Source organism: Sciurus vulgaris (assembly GCF_902686455.1).
Source record: "Sciurus vulgaris genome assembly, chromosome: 14".
In the NCBI taxonomy this organism is placed as follows: Eukaryota; Metazoa; Chordata; class Mammalia; order Rodentia; family Sciuridae; genus Sciurus; species Sciurus vulgaris.
The window spans coordinates 8,024,057-8,047,167 of record NC_136475.1 but is presented as its reverse complement, the minus strand read 5'-3'; the positions used below and the strand labels follow the sequence as shown (position 1 = coordinate 8,047,167).

Here is a 23,111-nt window from a genome sequence, read left to right as displayed (position 1 = left end):
TAAAAATTCTCAGTTTTAAAGACTGATATGGTAAATTGCTAGATGAAATTTGCAAAAAGAAAGTCTCATTGGAATTCTCAGTAGATTTTAAGTATAAAGGGGTCCACGGACCATAAAGTTTAGCCCTGCTGATCTAAATCATCTGCACTTTCCTCAGGAAGTCCAGTCTCAACAACTTGAGGGGAATTGGTGGTTTTATATTTATATTATATTTATTGTAATTATCCCTCATTTTGGTCAGAATTTTAGATAATCTCAGTATTTTGGGTGGTTTTATTTTTAGATTTAGAGAGCTATTTAGAGAGGCATCAGGTAGGCGATTGGATCAAAAGCGGAATCACATTTCTAAGGTCAATTCACCACCAAAAGTTTTCCTGATTAATCTCTGAGAAAAGAAATAGCTTTTCCCAGGAGCCATTGAAATTTGAGCTGTCACTGTGCTGCAGAAACTTAGCTGATCAGGAACATGCCAAGAGTCTGAGGATACCTGTCTGTCACTGGTCATTCACGACGGCCCATCCCATCAGGCCCCCACCCTGTTGCTCACAGGTACCAGCACCAGACCCCCTGACCCTGCAGACCATGGCCAGGTCCACCTCTCCCACCCCCACCTCAGAGCTGGTCCTGACCTGCTAACTCAGCTCTTGGCTCTGTGGCCCTGGCCTTGGCTCCATCCTTGACCCTCTGGCTTCTGTTTGTCCTGGAACCCCGGCTTTCCTAGTGGGCTGTGACAGGCTGCCCTGAATCTTGGTCTTTTTTGCTGCCTTTGGCAGGAGTCTCTGTCCCAGCTGCAGCTCTGCAAACTTGGACACTGGCCACCTGGCCATCACTCTGGCCAGGCCAGCCTTGGCCCCATGGGATACTCTGAAGGATCTGAGCAGAGATGACAGGATGGAGTGGCCTGTTTATAGAAGTCCCTCTGTGTAGATTGGCACCCAAACTGTGTTGTCATGTGATGGCCAAAAAGATCACTTAAAAGGCCACATGGAGGAGTGACTTGGGACCTTCCCAGGGATTCCAGTGCAACTGGGATCATGGTGCTGTTTATTCTTGACACTGCAATTATTCTGCACAATGAAATATTTTATTTTTAAGGCTTAATTATCACTCTTGCAGTGAAATATTATGTAAAAATAATGGTATCACTTGCTGCCGTCTTCTAAGTCCTTTCTATGTGCCAAGTGAAGGGATTCATGAATTTTACAATTATTAGCTTCTGAACCAGGCTAAAAATGAACCAGGATAAAAAATCAACACACAGAAATAAGTTGCATATCTGTGTACTAATGATGAACTATTGAAAGGAAATTGAGAAACAATTACATTTGCAGTAGCTCAAAAAGAATAAAATACTGAGGAACAAACTTAACAAATGAGAAGGAAGTCTTATATATTGAGACCTAGGAAGTATTGGTGAAGTAATGGAATAAGACACAAATAAACAGAGAGGCATTCCATGTTCATGGATTAGAAGACACTGTTGTTAAGATGGCTGCAAACAAGAGATTCAGTGCAATACTTTTTTTTTTTTTTTCAGAAATAAAAAAGCCCATCCTAAAATTCATATGTAATCTCAAGGGACCCTGAATAAGCAAAACAACCTTGAAAAAGAAGAACAATTTGGAGGTTTCACACTTCAAATAGTGGAATCTCCAAAACTTACTACAAAGTTATAGTAATCAAAACAATGTGGTACTGACATAAACACAAAAATATAGAACAGTAGAACAGTTAAAGAACACTCAGAAAGAAACCTTGCATATGTCGTCAATGACTTCTGACAAAGGTGCCAAGACATTCAATAAGGAAAGAGAAAGATTATCAACAAATGATGCTGGGACAATATTAATGGTGTATGTTCCACATAAAAAATTAACTCAAAATGGATTAAAGACTTAAATGTAAGACCTAATGCTAGTAAACTGTTACAAAAAACATGAATTTGGCAATGATTTCTTTGGTAGAACACCAAAGAACATGTTTCTAAAGATAATTCTATTTTAAACAGTATTAGAAAAAGTTCTTAGAAATTTATTTAAAAAGTGAATTGGACTATATCATAATTAGAAACTTGTGTGTAGCAAAGGTGCTGTGGTTTGACTGTATCTTTCAAGGTTCATGTCTTGGAAACTAAGACCCAACACAAAGCTGTTATCACTGCAGTCAGTGGGTCCCAGATAAAAGGGTTTGGCTACCCCAGTGTCTACCACATGCTCTTTTGTCCTTCTGCCTTCTCCTTCCACTGTGGAATGATACAGAGAGAAGATGCTTTCCAGATGTGAACCCTTTAACCCTGGACTTCCCAGCCTCCAGTACTGTATTAAATAAATCTCTGTTCTTTATTAATTACCCAGTCTCAGTTATTCTGTGATAGACACACAAGACTAGATAAAAGGACACAACCAACAGAGTGAAAAGATGGATTCGCAGCAGGGTAGACAATATTTATAAACATGTATTTGATACAGGATCGATGTCTAGAATACACTGAGGAACTCTACCATTCAACAATAGCAACAGTAAAACAACCAGATAAAAAAATGGTCAGAGGACTTTAAGAGATATTTCTCCGGTGCAGACATACACACGACCACTGAACACATGCAAAGATGCTCATGGTCACTGGTCACTGGGGAGATGCAAATCATAACCACAAGGAGAGCCCACCTCACGCCCTGTGGGATGGCACTGTGAAAAATCGACAGCAGCAGCTGCACGTGTTGCGGGGGAGGTGGATGAACTGGAGCCTGGTGCTGTGCCAGGGCTGAGGTGGCTGCAGAGTTGCAGGTGGGAAGATGAAAAATCTCTGCAGCTGGTGATGGTCGCCTGGGGCTCAGCACCACAGGACTGTACACACAAGACGCACGAAAGAAGCGGGGTGTGGTGCACGCCCCGCATCCCAGCTGCTCAGGAAGTGGAGGCAGGAGGATGGCAGGTTCAAGGCCAGCCTCGGCAACTTAGCAAGCCCCTGTCTCAAAATAAAACAATAGAAAGGGCTGGGGTGTAGCTCAGTGGTAGCATGCTGCCCCCCTCTGGGTTTAATTCCTGGTACTGAAAACAGAAAGATTGAAATAATAAATGTTATGTTATTTATCTGTTGAAAATATTTTTAAACAATCAAGAATCTAGATATGCTGGGAGAGTTGGAGAGAGGGTGTGGGCGGGTGGAGATGCCTAAGGGGATGCGGAGTGGACAGGTGGAGGTCATAGGAGTAGCATCCAGGCAGAGGGGAGAGCAGATATGGGGCCCGAGGGCGGGAGGGTACGGGGTTGTTAGGGGAGCAACAGGGCACCGAGGTGGGAGCAGAGCCAGGGGAGGTGAGGGGCCTGGAGCAGGTGGGTCACTGCAGCTTGAAGGACTTTACATAGGGTTTTCTTTGGAGTGGATGAAATGAGAGACCTTGGAGGGACTGAGTGGACAGGATGTGGTTTGACCTCCCCCCGGGGTCTCCCAGCTGCTGCTGGTTCTGGGCGGCAAGGCTGCAAACCACCATGAACTGAGAGGAGGACCAAGGTGGTACTGGCTGGGACCAGGCTGGCCAGCTGAGGTGATGGTGGACGCGGCTGAATTAGAGACTCTGCTGAAGGGAAAGCAGAGTGGGTGGATGGGAGAGGGTGGGGAGAGAACAACGAAAAGCTGATTCCTCGGCTTGCCTCTGAGCAACTAGGAGAACAGGGTGTTGTCAACCAGGGTGGGACCATCCGAAAGGATCTGAGGTTAAACCCGGAGTTAGTCCTGGGGTGTGACCAACAGCTCGAGGCACGTGGGGGTCATGGGCATAGAGGTGGATGAGAACTGTGGGGTCCCAAGGCGTGTGCTGACAGAGGAGGCTCATGGACTGAGCCTGGTGATGAGAAGGACCCGAGAGGAGACTGGGCAGGAGCCCTCAGAGAGGGAGGGCACCAGCAAAAAGGGCTGGCAGGTACCTGGCTCACAGTATCCCTAACCCCTCCCGGGAAATCCATAAGGTAACAACGACCCTCCATTGTGCAGGCCAAGGGTGATGTCTAGAGAGAAGGGAGCTCATCTGAAGCTGAAGAGCAAGAGGAGCAGAGACAGGATTCACACCAGATCTGCTCCACTGCACAGACCTGGGTGGCGGGGATCATTCCCGCCGGCTTTCTGTTGAGGAAGGAGCCGAGGCCTGGGAGAATGGAATGTCCTAACTTGAGATAAATAGGAGACAGTTCCTGTTTCCAGGGGTCTAGGATTGGCCGGCCAGGGCTAGTACCACTCAATCACAGGGTATGGCTAAGCGAAGGGCAAAGACAGCCCCGCTGGGCAAGTCAGGTGGACGCTGGGCACAGGGGGCTGCACACATGGTGACCTTGTGTGTGTGTGTTGGGGGGATGGCAGGAGGTTGGCTAAGGATGGTGCCTGCCGAGAGGCCAGTCTGACTTCGAGGGGCAGGGACAAGGTGCCATCTTTTATGGTCATGCAAACATGGCACGTGGGTACCCCTGGTGGTTCCTAACACTCCCTTCCGCCAAAGGGTGATGCTGGGCTTGGGCACCTGATCTGAACTCAGCCATCAGAAGCTCCCACCAGGGCCGCGGAGCAGGCCGGGAGAATCGTGCAGTAGAGAAGGCAGGCGAGGCCTGGGCCTCCCTGACCCCCGGGCCTCAAGCACCTCAGTGCTGTTTCCCCAGTTCCTGGCCCTGGGACCAGCTTGGTTCTTTCCTGTCTCCCTTGCTGTTTCTCTGCATCCCACTGAGGCCGTGGGATTTGGAGAAGTGACTCAGGTACAGGTGGAGACTATACAAAGGTTTGCAAACCCTCCCGGGGAAAAATGCTGAATACTTCCTTATTTCCAAAGTAATACCTGTTCATTATAGGGAAATTAAAACTACATATAGGTGCACCCCCCCCCCCCACGCACGCACACGCACACGCACGCACACACATCCCCCAAACATAACTGGTAGCAGGACCGTACGGGCCAATCTGTTTTTTTCTTTACATTGTAATATGTGTGTGTATGTATTCTTTTTTAAACCCAAATGGGGAGGTCCTAGTACAATTTTCTCACCATTTTGTGGTTGTTTCAGGTTTCTGATTTTGGAGTCAGTTAGACAGGGGTCCATGTTTGGCTCCTTCACTGAGGAGCCGTGGCCTGGGGCATTTTTCTCACTTCTGTTCTTAGTTTCTTCATCTATAAATCGTGGGCGACAGCGGCCCGAGCCTCGAAGTGCCTGCCGATGACAGGATCCGAAGGCGCGTCCCCCGCAAGTGTTCAGAGTGCTGGGTGACGCCCAGGGACTCTTGGTGACCAAACAGTTCTGAAGTAGCCACAGTTCATCTTTCTCAATGGGAAATAATAAGTGGCACGATATTTGCTCATGGGCAAAAGCTATTATAAACAACCTCTCATTTCCACTAAAATTAACGGAAAATACTGTACTTTCCCCTAACAGAAAACTAAGTTCACATGTCAAGCGGATAACGTCAGTAGGCTGTAGTCACTATTACATGCTTGTCAAATCAATTCTGTGATCACACTAATAATCAGAAAAGTTTCCCAGGTGGCTAGGTATGTGGTAGGAAATATGTTGCTAAGAAAAAAAGAGATTAAATTTGAGATGACAATTTGGAAAATTCTACACTGTCAGAATGCTGAAATCAGGTTGTACAACATGAAAAATACCCTTAGGTAGCCCCCTGGGAATGCCTCCTCTTACCTGCCTTGTACTGGGCTTTCCTGGAATAGCCACAGGCCCCTGGGGAGAAGTACCGGGCCACAGCCTTTGCTACCAAATGCTCCCAGGACTCTGTGCAGATTTTACAGCAGCAACAGTAGCAGCAGCAGCGACAACAATAAGGAAAGATCATAGACCCTGATGTCTGGGGCGGGCTGGGAGCAGAGCCCTCTGGGAGGCTGTTGTAGTAGTCCAGGCAGAAGATGGTGATGGGGAGGCGTCGAAAGTGACCAGACTTGCAATCTAGTGGAGGGTCTCAGCAGGTTAGCCCAGGAAACAGGGGCCTCGCCTGAATCCTTGAAACCCGCCTATCCGTGCTTTTCACTCTGACTTGACCCGGGTCATTCTAATAAAGGACTCGGATTCAAGAAGATCGAAGCTATAATGAAAAACCGAAACAGAAGTTAGAAGAAGCAAATACGTCGGTCTGGAGACTCGTACTAGAAAATGAAGACTGGAAAACTCTTTCTGCTCGGGACTCCTGGCTGGACGCTTACCCAGGCTGCCAGGCTCCACGTGGGCCCTCTCGCCTCGGGGGAGGCCGCTCAGATTGTACACTCCACCATTTCTGAATTATTTGATTTTCACTGAGGAAGTATATATGCCTTTTAGGGACTCTGGGGGTTTAGAAAACCAAAAGTTTTGCAGATTTTGTAACAGAATACTAAATCATAGAGTTCTGCTACATGGAGTGCTCTAAAGAGTAGTATTTTAGGAAAAACTATCTTTCTTCTATTTGAGACCGAATTTATTAAGCGAAAGTGTAAATAGCATGGGCTGTAATTTAGAATGAAATATAAGCTTGAGTACTCTATCCATATATTTATAGAATTATTATCATTTAAAATCGCTGCCAATTTACATGAGAGCATGGTGATTGTTTGGTCTGAATATACCACGTGTAAATGAAGGCAGTGATTGATGGAATGGATGCAGAAAAACACAGGTTGATTATCGATCGATTGTGATCAGTATGAATAATTCTGTTAGTGCTGCCAATTCAATGTGAGGAGAAACTTGTCAATATTAAACATTCTTTAATTAAGAACAATTAGCCAATCAGAAATGGAAGAAAAGAGGGAATTTATGTGCGGAGAAGATTTTAAAAATATATGTCGGTCAGGCAGTCTGTCAAACTAAGCCTCGTCACGGTTTTGGAACTTTGGTTTGACTGGTGCAAACGCACGCTCGGGTCAGCGGACAGGGCTAGCAGGGAAGGAATCAGCATGAACAGTTCATAATGCTCAAAGATGGCTAAGCTTCTCCAGCAAATGTGTTTGCAATTTACTTCAGACTGCTGAGTAAAAATGACCACAGTTTTGGACGCCACTGATGACAAAACCCCACTTCTGCGATGGGCAGTGTACGTCAGGAGGATGGGACGTGAAGAAGACTGTCCACTGTCGGCGATTCTGAGAGGTCTGCATACTTCCGACGGCTTAGGTTGGAGCAGAGCAGGTGACTCAGGGCAAAGGAAGGTCTGTCGCAGGGGATGATTGCAGAGGATGACTCTCAGGGTGTAGGGACACCCTGCAGGTTGACCGTAGGTACTCTCTGGGGACAAGGCTGTTGATTTGCACGGCGGTCCGGGCCACCTGGAGTCCTTAATGATGAGGGCAGTGAGGGGTGGTGAGATATCCGCAGGAGGAACCTGGCTGGTCTGGTTTCCAGCCCTGGCTGTCACCTGCCAGGTGCTCTGGTTGGACAAGTCACTTGCTTCCTTGAGCTGGGCTTTTCCACCTCCTACCTGGGGTCAGGACTGTTGTAGGATCTGTGCGACAGAGGACACTTGAGCCCTCTGGAAGCGTGCGGATATCTGCGGTGGTTATTTTGTGCTGTTTACTGGTGACTGACTCTCCAGCGAGCAGGAGCCATGAATGGTGTGTGCTCGGGCCTGGGGGTGTTTCAGGAAATGATCGAGACAAGGCGCACGGGGTGGGAGCCACGGGGAGAGTCGTGAATCTTGACAGTCTGCTGTTTGATAGAATTAATAATGCTCGAGAGAAACAGAACCAACAGGAGGGAAAAACAGAGTGCATCTGGGGAGAGAGCTTAAGCCAGTGTGGAAACAGCCACCCAGCGAGGGCTGGCTATTATCCCAGTGTACTGGGTCATTGTGCACACAGGCACACGTGTGCACACACGGGTGGACACATGCACACACAGTCACACTCATCCACACACATCCATGGGTGTACGCGTGTCCAACACACAGATAAGCACGCATACACAGGTAAATGTGGAAGCACGATATATGTCCATGCACACACACGTGCTCGCCTGAAGACACATACAACACACACAGGCAATAAGCACCGGTGTGTGGCTGGGTCTCAGAAGGGACTGGGCAGTGAGGACGAGTAGCATTAATTCCAACAATGGCAGTAGCAGTTGGTCCGCTCAAGGGGTCTCCACCTTCTCAGGAAATGCTGGTTGCCTCCGAGCTGTTACAATGAACCAGCGATGGGGTCTTGGCCCCTCTCATTTCCTGCTGGCGGAGGGGTAAACTCACCCACAGTGCAAGAGAGGGGGGCGGTGAAGGGAAACCAGGACCTCGTGGATTTAAAGCCGCAAAGCCCAGAACTGGCCTACGGTTGGAAAGGAAAGCAAAGAATATTGCTTTTTCTTTGTCTGGAATATTCCCCAGCCTTTCCAGCCCTCTGTTCTCACATTGTCACCTGGGCACGCATCCTGGGGTGCCTGCTCTGCAGAGGGAGCTCTGGCAGGCCAGGGGCAAGCCCAGCTAAGGCCCAGCAAAGCCCAAGCCAGGGGCGTCTGTGGCCAGGCTGGCCCCAGCGCGGGAGCAGGGGACTCGCTACTGTGCAGGAAGAGTCTTTAAGCCCTCCGTGCGTGTTTTCAGAAACAGTGGCCAGGTGGAAACAAGAGGAAAGCATCTACTGAGTGGAGCGTGGGATTGTGTCTTAACTTAAACAGTTGTCTTACTGCAGGAGTAACAGGCACCTGTCATAAGAATGAGGATTTCAAGGTCAAACCACAACGTGATGTTGGCTCTCTCATGTCCCCAGGCAGAGAAGAGGAGGAATTTCATCAGCCGGAGCCTTGGCCTCGGGAGGTGCTGTCCATGGCCGACATAGCCACTGTCATGAAGGTGAGCGGCGCCCCAGACCTGGGGCTCCTCAGGAAGGCGCTCGCCCCTTCAGCCAGCACCCCCGCCCTGTCCTCTGCTTTTCCCTTCGTATCGTTTATCACAGTCGCAGCAATCGATTATTTTCATGGGTCTTAATTTTTGTAGAAACAGTATCCTCCCCCTTTGTGATTTACTTTCCTCCCTAGTATCACGAAGATGGATTCACACTGTCGCAAGTCACTGTCTTCATTAAGTCAAAAAATGTTTAAAAATTTTGTTTTGGAAAAATTAAGACTTTTTTTTTGAAATGATAACGCTTAAAGAAAGTTACAAAAACAGTGCAGAGCATGTGAACCCAGCCTCCCCCATGGGTGACATCTGTGTAGCCATAATACAAAACTGGTAAGTTGACATTGGTGTGATTCTGTTTAATGAGGATCGAGACCTTGTTCAAATCACACAGGTTTCAACATGCTCGATTGTGCGTGCATGTGCTTGCGCGCGCGCGTGTGTGTGTAGTTCTATGCAGCTTGACACCATGTGTAGATTCAGTAACCATTCTTCAATCAACATATAGAACCGTCTCATCATTACAAAGAAACTTCATGGTGCTACCCCTCATAGCTGCATCTATCCCCCACTTCACCCCTGTCCTTCAGCAACCATTTTGTAGTTCTCCATTTTGTAGAAATAATCTGTTCTCCAGTTTGTAGTTTTATCATTTGGGGAATGACATATAAATGGCAGTTTGTCCTTTTTCCCGGCTATATAATATTCCTTCTTGGGACTATATCATAGCACTTATCTGTTCACTTCCTCATGTTGCTTGCAGGATTTAGCTAACGTGAACAATGCTGCTGTGAATACTCTGTGCATGTCTGGTGTTGAACACAGGTGCAGCCTTTCCTTAGCTATTTAACTAGGGGTGGACCTGCCAGTCATAGGATACATGAATGCTTAGCTCTAGAGGGTGATGTTGACCTATGCTGCCATATTATTGGATCAGTTCGCAGCCCCGTCAACAGCATGTGTTGGAGCCTGTGGCTCTATATCGTCTCCCACACATAGAATTCTTAGGCTCATCCATTTTTGCCAATCCCACGGGCATAAATGGCATCTCACTACTTTGTGAGGGGCTCACCATGCATGGTGAGTGGAATAGCCAGGCAGAGGGATTTCTACCGCCCTGTGTGGTTCCCTGGTTCTCCCAACAGAAGGTTAATCCTATGGCCCCTCAGCTTGCCCCTTGGGCCACTGATGGGTCCCAAAGTCCAGACCCTTGGTCCTGATGTCCCCGGGGGAGAGATTTTGACTAGAACCTGGAGACAGAACGATGGGGCAGGAAGCCAGGTTGCTTGGGGGTGAGACCAAGATGGCAGCCATGTCTGTTCCACATGGGCATTTCCCATGGGTGAGAACGGAAAACAGGCATCTGTGCAGGCCGCCCTGTGGGGAGGGTCCACCATCAGCTCCTTTTGGGGAGAGACTGCCTCCCTGTGATTCTTCCCTCCTGGATGCGCGGGCTGTGGCTCTCAGGGAGAAGGGCAGTCGGCCAAGACACAGCCAGCAGCTCCTCCTCTCAAAAGTGCTGAGGATCCCGGTCCCGGCTCAGAGTCCCCTTCCCTCGGTGCCCACACTGCCCACCCTCCCACCCCACCCGCCTCCTCCTTGGGACGCCCCGGTGGGTTATGACCAGGGTGACGTCTCCAAGGGTGTGGCACCCTCTGGGCAAGAGACCTGTTCTGGGGAGGGTCTTGTCCGGAGTCCAGGGGACAGAGTCGCACAGGGAGTGTTTGAATGAACGGGGAGGGGCCCTGGCCAGGCGGAGCAGACCTTGCAGATGCTGTGGCCAACAGCACCGCCGTGGCCCTGCTTCCGGTCCTGGCTCAGACAGTGGCCTGCAAAGGAGAAGTGTGTCAGGGGAAAAGCCCGAGGAGTCTGCTTCCGGTGATGGTAGAGGGCTCGCGCGATATTTCTAGGCGGGATAATGGTTTCAGAGTTATGTTTTTAAGAAGTCTTCGTCTTTTCCAATATGTGGGGATAAAATGGTGCCATAAGCTTCCAGATACCCGGGGCGCGGGAGGGGAAGGCACTGGTGGGGGAGATGGCGTGATGTGGACGGCCAGGCTGGGGAGCCCCTCTGTTCTGGTTGGGTTTCTTCAGGGGGATGATGGGAAACCATGGAAATGTAACGGTCGCACAACATCGCGAAGGTACTCAATGTCACTCAACTGGACACTAAAAGTGGCGGAAAGCTTTGCAGTCTTCTATCACAGTAAAAGGAGCTGAGTTCACAAGGACCATCGTCCTCCACTGACGCCCCCCACGTCGGGCATTGTGGGCGGCCAGGTCCTGCACTTGGACTCCTGGGCAGTGGGAGAAACGCGCACCCTGCCCTGAGCCTGGGCACGCTCTGTCCTGCCGTTGGTGGGAGCTGAGCCCAGGAGGGCCTGTGCTGCAGCTCCTGGGCTCTGGGTGGACCAGCCGCCAGCCCAGGAGCGGTTGGAGGCCCCTGCCTTTCCCAAGCGCGGGCTGTCAAGCTGGTGTGGGCATCAAGTCAGGAAAGCCATCTGCCCCTGTGGGCTGGTGCCCCTTCCCTCGCCCCAGTCCGCGGAGGCTCCGCATTTCCCTGAGCACAAACACGGTTCTTCTCACGCGGCCCAGTGCTGGCGGGGCTGGGGCTGGCTCAGAGCCGTCCACAGTGACGGGCTGGGAAGGCTGGAGGGTGCCAGGGAGAAGGGCTTTCTTCGGGGGTCTCTGCGTCCCTGTCCCAGCTCGGGAGCCACACCATGGTCTTCTGCCAAAGACGTGGATGGCGTGGGGGCCTCTGAGGCCAAAGCAACCAACGCGTCCTCCTCTGCCCACGCCCACTCTGCTCCGCTCTGGATCGTCTTGCTGTCAGTCGCTGGGCTGCCCTAGCAACCGGCCACGGACTCAGGGTGTAAGCCACGAGAGAGATTCCCCCACATTTCTGGAAAGTCCAAGACCAGGCTGCCGGGTCGGCTGCGTGCCAGGCGAGGGCTCCTCGCCTGGCACGCAGGGCAGGGCTCCGCTTGCCGTGTGTGCGCGTGGTGGAGCGAGGCCCTGGTCTCTCTTCCTCCTCCTATGCGGGCACTGACCCCCACGAGGCTAGACTCTGTCTAACACTAAGGTCCTAAATACCATCGCGCTGGGGTGACGATTTCAAAATAGGAATTTGGGGGACACAATTTGGTCCACACACGATCCTTTCTGGGGTCACCATTGTCTCAAAAACCATCGTCAGTGCTTCAGTGCCTCCACACGAAGTGAAAAGCCCCGAATGCTCCAGCAGGCTCTGTGGAGACCCCCTGTCGTGACGGGCAGAAGGGCCTGGCCTGTCACAGCGTGGCCTCAGCAGTCCCCTGAGACTAGGAGCCGCCAGGGGCCTCGCAGGGCTTCCTGGCCGGCCCAGGCGTCCACCGCCCACTCTCCTCGCAGGCACAGGCTTCCGCGGATCGCAACGGGACACGCCCGGGAGGAGCCCCGCGCCCAGCCCGGCAGGGCGCAGGCGCTCGCTACGCGGGGGCCGTAACCCGGGGACGCGGCGGGGCCTTCCCAGCGGTCTTCCTGGGCGTGGGCCGACCTGGAACCCGCATGCGTCTCTGCTCTCAGTGGCCAAAGCAGCCCTCTGGTCGCCATCCGGGGTCAAGAGCCGGCTGCCGCTCATCCTGAGGCCCCGCGGTGCTGTCCGGACTGCAGCTCAGTGCTTAGGTGGCTCCGCCGTGGCCTCCAGAAGCCCCCGCCAGCCCTTGCTGGACACGCCGTGCTCACCCCCCGACGCACCCGATGCTGAGTCCTTTCCTTCTCCGGGTTCGAGAGAACCGAGAAGGCGCGCCTAAACAGATGAGTTGTGCGCATGCTCCCCTTAGGAGCCCCCCTTCAATTTCCTTGCTACTGCTTTCCCCAGTCTCTCTCAGAGCAAATGGACCGCTCAGCGTCCTGTCCCTTGAGGTCTGGGGACACCGGGCAGTGATGACAACGGTGGACATACAGCCTGGTGGGGGACACTTTGGATGGATGCTGGTCTCCTGCCTGGTTCCTCCCAGCTCCTCCTGGCTCCTTCTCCAAGCAGCCCACTGCAGATGGTGGGCCTTCATCCCTTTGGTGACTCTGGCTAAAGACCAGAGTCTTCTGTAGTCCACTCTGTCCTTTTCCGCAAACACGGTCCGTTGGCTTTGTCTCCAGAACCTGTCCTGATGGCAGATCAGGTCTCCCTAGGGACCACCTGCCCCCTTCCTCCTGGCTGTACCCTTCCCTCCCCCACAGGAGGCTCCTGCTGGAGGCTGGTGAGGCCGGGAATCACCTGCTTAGACCGCCCTGCCCCAAGGCTCCCCCTGCCCCTGTCCACGCTTGGCTCGGTTACCGCCATTCCCAGAATGTGCTGTTTGTGAAGGAAAGCCCCACACTTGGTTCCATAGTGTGGATTGGGGTCTCTCAGGTGCCTCTTCTGTTAACTGGTGCCATTTTCTGAAAACTGACAGGCTCGCTGGCTCAGCCTGGGGCTCCTCTACGTCTAGAGAATGGAAGCTTTCAAAATGTGTCTGAAATGCTGTAATTCCCTCCTTCCTAAAGAGGAGGAAGGGTTTAAAGGTAGAAGAGGAATACATTGTGAAAGACGTGTGGGCTCCCATCCACAGACGTATGGGGTGGAAGATGCGACTGCTTGTTGTTTGAGTAAAGTGCATTTTTTAAGACTTGACTTCTAAGGTGTTTTAGGGAAAAACGTCCCTGTAGCACTTGGCTGGATTCCATTTCCCTGCGCTGGCATGGGCAGGGAGGGGCGAGCACAGGGAAGTGCTTGAGTGGCCGGGACATTCAGCGTCTTCCCAGAATCCGTTGGAATCTCCGGCCGTTCCAGTGTCCGGTGCTGCAGCTTAGGGCCGACTGAGTGCCATCTCCCAGAGCCGATGAACTCAGCCCAGGTTGCTCTCACGTGCCGGCTGCAGGCAGCGCTTCCAGGTGCATGTCATCCCAGGAAAAAGCCCCACCTGAACTTGCCTGAACCAAGAAGGGGCGCCAGGCTTCAGGTGGGGTGCGGGGGCCCCTGGGCCGTTCCCTCCTCTCCTCCTCCTCCATCTTCTGCCAGCTGGTTTCACTCACCAGCTCATGCCCCCCGGCCACCAGCAGCACCAGGCCTCTGCCCCTCAGGTTCCATCATACAGAACATGGCAGCTTCTTTCCTTGGTGGCTCAGCCTGTGTCCCCCAGGGGCTACTTGGATGGACCCATCCAGGTCACAGGCCCATCCCTGAGGCATCCTTATTGCAGGGGGATGATACGCCATCAGCCAGTCCTGAGCTACAGACTTATCCTAAAACTGGGTGTGGAGCGAGCATCACCCACAAACCACTTCGACTGATTCCAGGGGAGAAGGGCTCCCTCGCAGATAATTGGGGTACAGAATGCCGACCTGCAGACCAGCAAATGTCCATGCACTCGAGCCCTCTGTCTCTGCAGTCAGTTGCCAGCTCCTTCCAAATGGGCCTGCTGCAGAGGCCGCCTCTTCTTCCTCCTCCCTCCCCCTTTCCTCTTTCTCCTCCTCCTCGTCCCTGTCAACACCACGTTTCCCGGGCTCATAGAAGACTGGGCAAAGTGGCTGGCAGTTGGCTCTCACTGAGTCCTCATGGCAACATTATGCAGCCCACTCGGCACTAGGCAGCTTGCGTCTGAACTGTAGGTTCCCTCTCTGAACCTCGGCATCCTCCTCTGTCAAGTGGGCATGGTGACGTATTTCTCACAGCGTCGTGAGCCTCAGTGAGCTTGTGTGTGTGAGCTCCATTTGTCAGATCAGAAAATCGAGGCTCTACGTCACACATCTAAGGTTTCACAGTCACTGGGTTTTGCACCATGAGCAGAGCCAGGCTGTCTCACCCCAAGCTGCTGACGTGTTCTGCGGCATCGTCTCTCCTGTCAGCCTCTGGTTGCTGACTGCCTCTCAGTGGGGGCTCGCCTCTGCTGAGGGTGGTCAACGTCTGGCGTATTGCACTGGACACTTTTCTACTCATCAGATGCTGATTCCCCAGGGAACACCTTCAAAAGGGTTGTCCAAGAAGGAGGATTGGGTCTCTGTGGAGCTGGGGTGAAATCTTTCGGAAAGAGGGACCCATGAGCAGAGAGTCCCTGGAGGCAGCAAAGGGAAGGGCACGGAGTCTCGTCACCTGTGGGACCCAGGTCAAGTTCAAGGTTCTTTGGCTGGAGTTTGCCACATGGGTTTAATTGTCATTAGACTCGTGACTGTTGCAAATAATGCTTTGCCTTTTCCTGCTTCTAGTGTGGAATCATTTATTGGCTATTCGGTGGTGCCGTGAGGAATCTTGGAAGCCCCAGGTATGTGACTAAGTGGCTGCAGCCACTTCAGGTATGTACCTGAGCAGGTAGCTGCTTCTATGGAGAGCCGCCAACATCCGTAGTAGTTAGATATGTGTGTGTGTGTCTGAAGAAAGAGAGAATAGAAGAACATTTGGATCAGCGAAATTCTTGTTCCAAATGGGAATTTTCAAGAGTATCTCATCTTTTTTATTTATTTAATTTAATTTTATCTTATCGTTTTTGAGTTGTCAATGGACCTTTATTTTATTTATTTATATGTGATGTGGAGAATGGAGCCCAGCGTCTCACACATTAGGCAAGTGCTCTACCCCTGCGCTGCGACCCGGCCCTCTTGTCTTCTTACACACTGCGTCGAGCCCGCTGTATCGTTAAGCTCACGTTAGGCGTCATCAGCCCGCGTTTTAATAATGATCTCCAGCTCACCTCTGCCTTTTGTGCTAATGTACCCAATGGGGTGAGGTCTGCGGTTAGAGGCCTTCTGACCAGCTAGTCACCTTCTCACACCTGGTGACCTGCAGGAGCAAAAGTACAGCGGGATGTTTGCAATGACGGAGAAGGGCCACGGGAGCAACGCCAGAGGGATCCAGACCCAAGCCACCTTTGACCCTGCAGGTGAGGCTGCAGTACCTTGTTCCACGGTTCAGGGTGGTGGGTGACCTGTACAGGCCAGACTGTCCTTCCCGAGCCCAGCTTCACACAAGTCAGAGGAGTCGTCTGATGGGGTGAACTGGGCAGTCCTGAGGGTGGAGGACGGAGTCTGTGGCGTGGGCGACCTCTGCAAGAGGAGACCTTGGGCAGGTGGCTTGCCGGGGAGTGAAGGGGAAGGGCGTGGAGACTCGCCCAGGGGGGACAGCTTCCGGGCTGAGGGGCTGGACTGGGAACAAGCATCAAAGTGCTCAGGTAGGGTGGACGTCAGCTCGGCCCATGGGCCTCTCGCCAGGCTGCCGCACACGCTTCCAGGCACCCGCTGATTTAACCCCTTGGAACGATGCCACAGGAACAGCAGCAAAGCCACGCTGTCTTTCCTGAGCAGGAGGTGGAGCTCGCTCACAGCCGTCTGTGTTTGGTTCTCTCTAGAGACTGCAGCGGTCTCAGGGCTGGGCTTCCTGTTGGGAGCCGGGGCCTCCATGCGGGCACAGGGGTTCTCGGTGCCCTGGGGAGGCCCAGATCCACAGATGTTCAAGTCCCTTCTAGAAACGCTGCCGTATTGCATAGACACGCCTACATCTTCCCATGCAGTTTGGATCATCCCTACAGTACTTGTAATACCCAAGGCAATGTAGACGCCATGCAGAGTTGTCAAACTGCATTGTTTAGGGAAAATAATAAGAAAAACGTCTGAGATGTTCAGTAGAGACACTGTTAAAAATAGTTTTAAATAGTTGGTAGAACTACCAACTATTCTAGAAGTTCAAGTCCTTGGTAGAAGCCAAGGACGTGGAGCCCAGGGACAGGGAGGGCCGACAGTGTGGAGCAATGTTCTTACTGTCCACTGTGTCACCCTCCATGTGACCCCTGGAGGCGCCACAAGATGGTCTTTTACTACACGTGAGGATCTCTGATATTTCCCTTCCGTTTCGGTGTCCTCTCCCTTTCTTGTTCTCTCTTGTTCTTCTTCCTTTCCCTTCTCTTCTCACTAATGAGGTGAGTCTGTGGGTGCGGACTCTCTAAATCACTCTCTCTCCATCCTGGGTCACACCCTGCACTGTGGAACTCTGCTCTGTAGACACCCCCTCTTTAGCAACTGCTCACTTATTTCACCCTCTTATAGTTGCCCATTTGACACAGGGCGTTCCGAAGGACTCCGTACAGGGAGCAGTGCGTTTTGGAGTTCCTTCTAGAAATGGGACTTTGTGCACCGGTGTGAGCACAGCGTCTCCGTCAGCCGGTTCTTCCCTTTTCCCTGAGTGTCTTTCTGAACCTGGATTTTTGTCCATAGGTTTCCTGACCACAAATGCTACTTGGTTCTTTTGTTTAGGTGCTGGGGATCGAACCCAGGGGTGCTTTACCACTGAGCCACATCCGCAGCCCCCTTTACTCTTATTTAGAGACGGGGTCTCACTGAGGGCCTTGCTAAGTTGCTGAGTCTGCTGAATCTGCAGTCCTCCTGCCTCAGCCTCCTGAGTTGCTGGGATTACAGGTGTGTGCCACCGCGCCTGTCCCACCCATGATGCTGGAAAGCGGCCACCATGTGGAAGGACATCAGGCCATGGCTGTGTGGAGGGTGTTCTGCGTTCCCTCCCCTGCGTTCCTGCTCTGCAGTAGCCGGTGATGTCCAAGGTCATGGGAGGAGCAGGAGCAAATGCTGCCCCTCAGGGAGCATGTGGATGCCCAGTGCTGTGTCCAGCTGCCTGTGTGTGGCCTCTGTGTCCAATTGCCTCCGTGTGGCCTCTGTGTCCAGCTGCCTGTGTATGGCCTCTGTGTCCAGCTGCCTGTGTATGGCCTCTGTGTCCAGCTGCCTCCGTGTGGCCTCTGTGTCCAGCTGTCTCCGTGTGGCCTCTGTGTCCAGCTGCCTTGTGGCCTCTGTGTCCAGCTGCCTTGTGGCCTCTGTGTCCAGCTGCCTCCGTGAGGCCTCTGTGTCCAGCTGCCTTGTGGCCTCTGTGTCCAGCTGCCTCCGTGAGGCCTCTGTGTCCAGCTGCTTTGTGGCCTCTGTGTCCAGTTGCCTCCGTTTGGCCTCTGTGTCCAGCTGCCTCCATGTGGCCTGCTGCCTTGTGGAATCTGTGTCCAGTTCCTCCGTGTGGGCTCTGTGTCCAGCTGCCTCCGTGTGGGCTCTGTGTCCAGCTGCCTCTGTGGGGACTCTGTTTCCTCCTGGACGCGACCTCCAGTGGTTCCTGTTGGTGGAGCTTGTGCGTGGGAGGCGTGACACCAAGCAGTCTGGTCACTTTGTGTCAAACGTCCTACCACCCTGCAGACAGGTGGTGTCCCTCTGTCACATGGGGAAACTCAGGCTCACAGAGCTTAAGAAGCTGACGAGGGTCATGCGGTTAATGAGGGTCCCAGGTCCCTGGGGACTGGGCTTCATGGTGTGGCTCCTGCTGCCGACGGGTCGCCAACCTACATCTTTTGGGTTTGGGCCGACTTCTTTCCCCAAGTTGTAGTAACAGGGTCACCTCGCTTCCATTAATGGGGAGGAAAACGCCCACGATCGTTATTTATTGGTTTCTCCTTACAGTCATGTTTTCCTAGAAAAACAATTTCCTGCCTTGGTCCCATTTTCCCCACGCAGCATAGATGACTTTGCTGCCTGGTGACCTCGGCAGCCGTGGCTGTGTGAAGGCGAGTTGTGGAGTCGCAGTTACGATGGGGGGACGCTGGTGGGCGCTCGTCTCCCGTGGGACCAGAGCAGGCCCGTCACAGACTCACCACTGACCACTGGCATGGCGTGTGGGGGGCTCTGCCTTTGTTGGGTCTCCTTCCTCCTTCATTTCCCTTTTAAAATGTCAGGCCAAGGCCGAGGAGCCTGCCTCCCTCCAGGGCCGTGACAGCTCTCACCTTTGGGTGACTCACTCCTGTGTTGGTTCTTTTGTTTTTTATTTTTTTGGCTAGTGGTAAGGACCGTTTAGAGGTAAGAGAGTTTTATTTTTATACTCGATGCTCACTAGCAAAAATAAGCGAGGTTATGCGCTCTGCCCAGGCGGTTATTTTTTATTTCTTTTTCAGTGCTTACAGCACCGACCCTCTTGCTGGCCTTCAGCAGTCACACTAGCGACCGGCCGCACACATGGTGTGTGTTATTTAGATCCAGTTTTAACGCCAGCATTTTGGCTGATGTAAATTTTCCACATCAAGCATCTTGCCAGAAGTGACAGACCTCCTTCCAGGGGTGTACCAGATGTTTATGGGGACGGGTGGCCTCCTGTCCTCCTCCCCGCTCACCAGCCCTCTCTCTTGGCCAGGCCAGTGTCTCCTCAGCTCCTTCCCTTACTCCCCCGTGGGCCAGTGCCTGCACCATGCAGTCTGCTCGGCCGCTGTTCTGGGGGCGCTGGCCTCAACTGCCTCCGCCTTGCCAGGACTCCTGGCCGGCCCGGGAGACAAGGGCTGCCCAGACGCTCCTCTTGAAAAGACTCGGCTTGTCCATTTATGTTCCTGAAAAGCCCTCGCGTGTCGACAGTTTCCCATGCAGACGGATGTCAGAGATCGCTTCCTGAGGTCTCAAGCCTGCGTTTCTTGGCCCGAGGCAACGTGCAGTCTATATGCTTGATAATCTGGAATCTGAGATAATCTTTGCGTGATCAATAGCATGTTGATTTAGTTCCGTCACATCTTCAGTATTGTCAGCCCCAATTAAATGTGCAGTGCCGCCCTCTGTCACTTCCCCGGGGCTCCCTGACCCATCGCAGGTGCCCTGTACCCAGAGCGGGCGGTGTGGCCCTCTCCTTGGTGAGAGATCCAGGGTAACCCCTGTGGTGAGCAAGGCTGGGGAGAGCTGAGGGCACAGGGTGGCATTTCCATGGGAATCCCTCTTCCGGCTTCCAGAGAGTCGGAAGAAAAAGACTGAGTTTTGAGCAGAGGCTGAAGACAAAACCCCCGCCCCTTCTCCCTGCTCCTTCCTGGCCAGTGTTAGTTCCAGCCACGTTGGAGCCGGAATCGCAGGCCAGGTTATGGAGGCAGACGCGTGGCACGTTCGAAGGTTCTTTCCATCAGCCTGGAGAGAGGTCTGTTGACGAGTGCTCCTGTTTTACGGTCTTGGATATCAGAAGCTTGTGGGCAACATTTGCTTATGATAGTCCTCGGCCAGGGAAATGCAGAGCAGGTTCTGAACCCGTCTATCCAAAGGTTCTAATGAATGGTTCCTTTTTCATCAAAATAAAAATTGTCCAGGCTGCTATTGTACAAGAAGGTGGAACTGGGTCACGGTCGCCTGTTTGTCTAGTCTGCACCCGGTGCTCAGTGTGGGCTTCCAATTAGCTGGTTGGTTGCTGTTTAAACAAAGGCCGATATCAGGGATGCAGGGATGTTCAGGGCCTGTGAACAGGAGGGGACAGAGAACCAAGAGGCTTGCCCAGAAGGGTCAAGGACAAGATGAAGTGTGCAGGTGTGGACCCCGGGACAACCCATCCAGGGCCCCAGATCACTGAATGTTCCCTTCTTTCATCTGGATCTCCCGGGTGGGGTGTTGGATTATTTTATTTAAAAGTAGAAAGTAGCGGGCACGGTGGGTCACGCATGTCATCCCAGTGGCTGGGGAGGCTGAGGCAGAAGGATGGTGAGTTCAAAGCCAGCCTCAGCAACTAAGCAAGGCGCTCAGCAACTCGCAAGACCCTGTCCCTAAATAAAATATGAAATAGGGCTGGGGATGTGGCTCAGTGATCAAGGGCTCCTGAGTTCAATCCCGATATCCCCCCCCCCCCCAAAAAAAAAGGTAGAAAGTAGTGTAAAGAGAGAGACATTGATCGTTAAGGAAGGACCTTAGGCATTAAATCCAAGCAGGTTCAGCTTGATGTTATCAGGAAGAGAGGCCAGGAAGGAGCGGATGAACGAAACCTGGGCACCTGCTGTCCTGGGCGGACCACGCACTGAACACTCGCCTCAGTGGGTCTGAGGTGCTGGCCCCGGTGGACCATGGCTGCCCAGTGGGGCCAGCTGACTGGGTCTGTGAGCTGCCCAGCAGGTCTGCTTCCGCAGTCTCAGTGCAGAGGAGCCACGTGAGGGTAAGCGCCGTGCAGGAGTTCACCGTGCACACACCGTGTGGCGACGCCCAGAAGATGTTCATCGGCAACGCCGAGTGGCAGCCACGCCGCTGTCTTCACCCAGCTCATCCTCGCCGGACGTTCTCAAGGTTGGTCACTGGTGTGGGAACCGGAGGGATCGCTTGGCTGTCCCTCTTTCCCAGTGCGTGCGTCACACGGAAAACCGGTCCTCGGGCTGCCTTCATCCTCAGTACCACCTCTGGGAGAGAAACCCTGACCTTTCCGCCTCGCTCCTTCCACGTGCAGAGCACAGTTGCAGCACTGAATGAATCTGGGGGTCAGAGGAGTTTCCCGGCATTCCAGGGAGCGAGTAAGGCTTGGCTCACATCCCGAGGGATTTCCCAAGGGTCTCTGTTGCCTCCTCGGGCCCCGCTGCTTCATCGTTCCTATCCAGGAGCAGGACGGAGGCTTGTGCCCAGGAGTGACACCGTGGATATGATGCACAAGGAAGGTCAGTCCAGGGAAGGCAGAGCAGACTGCACGGGTCTGCCTGGCCTCACCCTCCTGGCTTCTCGAATGTCCTAGTAGCAAGGCTGCTGTGCCCGGGACGCTGTCCTTCTTCTCTGTCCCTTTTACACTTCGGTGCGCAGGGGGCAGGCTTGGCTGGCTCTCTCCCTCCGTATCCCTCCCTCTCTCCCTCTCTCTCCCTCCCTCTCTCCCTCTCTCTCTCCCTCTCCCTCCTTCTTTCTCTCCCTCCCTCTCTCCCTCTCTCATGCCCCTTGGTCCCCGCTGTGGTGTCCATGTCCCCAGGCCCTCGGTGATGCCCGAGGACTGGCACAGAGCCTTGGTCTACTATGGCCAAGCAGGGGTCCCAGCACCCGCAATTCACCCTCTCACCATTCTGGAGACCAGAGGCCTGAGATCAAGGGCAGTGAGGGAAGGGTAGACTCTCCTTGGCCTGGAAATGGTCACCTTCACGCTAACATGGCATTCTCCCTGTGCATGAGTCTGTCTCCAAATTTCTGCTTCTTTTAAGGACAGCCCTGTTGACGTTAGGCCTGCCCCGTTGACTGCATTTTCGCTTGACCGCCTCTGCGTGAGCCCTCTCCGCCAAGGGCACGTTTATAGACACCGGCCAAGGGCTTCACAGTATGATGGGGGCGCGTGCTCAGCCTTAACACTCAGTGAGACCACACTGTGCCCATGGCCGTCTCAGACCAAAGACCAGCCAAAGCTAAAGAAAGGAGTCTGAGAGCCAAGGAAACCAGGAGAGAAGGGGCTGGGGGCAGAGGCGGGGAGAAAGTCATTGTTTGGTGGAAGGACAGAGTCTCATCTCCAAGGTAGCGGAACCAGCCATTGCTGCAGAGGCAGGGATGAGCTGCAAGTGGGTTTGCTAGATATGTAAATGCAACTCCCAGGGTGACTGGGCCCTGGCTGTCTCTGGCTCCTGGAAAGTGCCTCGGGCATCAAGTGTCACCGAGAGCACAGGGTAGGCTGAGCTCTTAAGAAGTCACGCCAGACGTGGGAAACAGGGGCCACTGCGGAAGGCCAGTCTGGTTTCCTGCTAAGCTCCAAAAGGTGCCGTGTCTTTGTCAAGGGTGACGTTCTAAACAAATAAAAGCTTTTATGAAAACAGGAGATTTCCCCCCAGATTGAATCTCCCTACATTGTTATGAACAATATGTAGCTCTAGACTCTGACAACAGGTGCCATGAGGGATGAGTCCGGCAGACTTAGGACACTGCCCCTGTGTGTCCTTGTGGCTGCTTTCACCAGCTCACCCTGTGTGCCGAGGACGAGGCTCTGGAGGGAGGAGCCCTGTGGTTCTGCGTTGCGGGAGAGCAAGCTGGCCTGTCCCCTTGGCTTCCCATTCCCCCGTCGCCTGGAACTCTCTCTTAGTGAATCACTGTTACTGCTGGGGAGGTCCTGGCGGGGACCTGCCCCAGCCTGAGCCTCGGAGCTGGCATGCTGCACAGAAGGAAACGCACACTGTCCTCGGCACCTCTTTAGGAAACAGACAGACCACATCCTCACCCCTCAGCCCAAGCACAAGAGCATCAGCAATTCTGGAATAAAGGCCTAGGAAGGGGCAGGGCCGTCACTGCTGAGGCATAGGTTTTCTCCATGTCTGCATTTCGTTTCCCTTCCCTCTAGGTCTGCATGGTGTGGATAACGGGATTTTAATCTTCAACAAGGTTCGGATACCCCGGGAGAACCAGCTGGATAAGTGAGTAGTTTTCTCCCAGTGACTCTGCAGATGATCTTGTTCTTCTCCCCGGGAGGCTTGGTGCTGGGTCTCACGGGCTGCAGGCCCAGGCTGTCTCCCCCCGCCTCCCCCAGCTGACT

At 53.0% G+C, this 23,111-nt stretch overlaps 1 protein-coding gene across 1 annotated transcript in view; it reads left to right on the top strand.

Annotated features, from left to right (window-relative positions):
• ACOXL (acyl-CoA oxidase like) overlaps positions 1 to 23,111 on the top strand; it is a 331,162-nt gene that overhangs the window by 33,534 nt on the left and 274,517 nt on the right. Inside the window, exons 3-6 of the mRNA XM_079109525.1 lie at positions 15,077 to 15,163; positions 20,802 to 20,914; positions 21,017 to 21,135; positions 22,920 to 22,992. Coding sequence (XP_078965651.1) covers positions 15,077 to 15,163; positions 20,802 to 20,914; positions 21,017 to 21,135; positions 22,920 to 22,992 — 392 coding nt within the window. The remainder of the gene's footprint in view (positions 1 to 15,076; positions 15,164 to 20,801; positions 20,915 to 21,016; positions 21,136 to 22,919; positions 22,993 to 23,111) is intronic.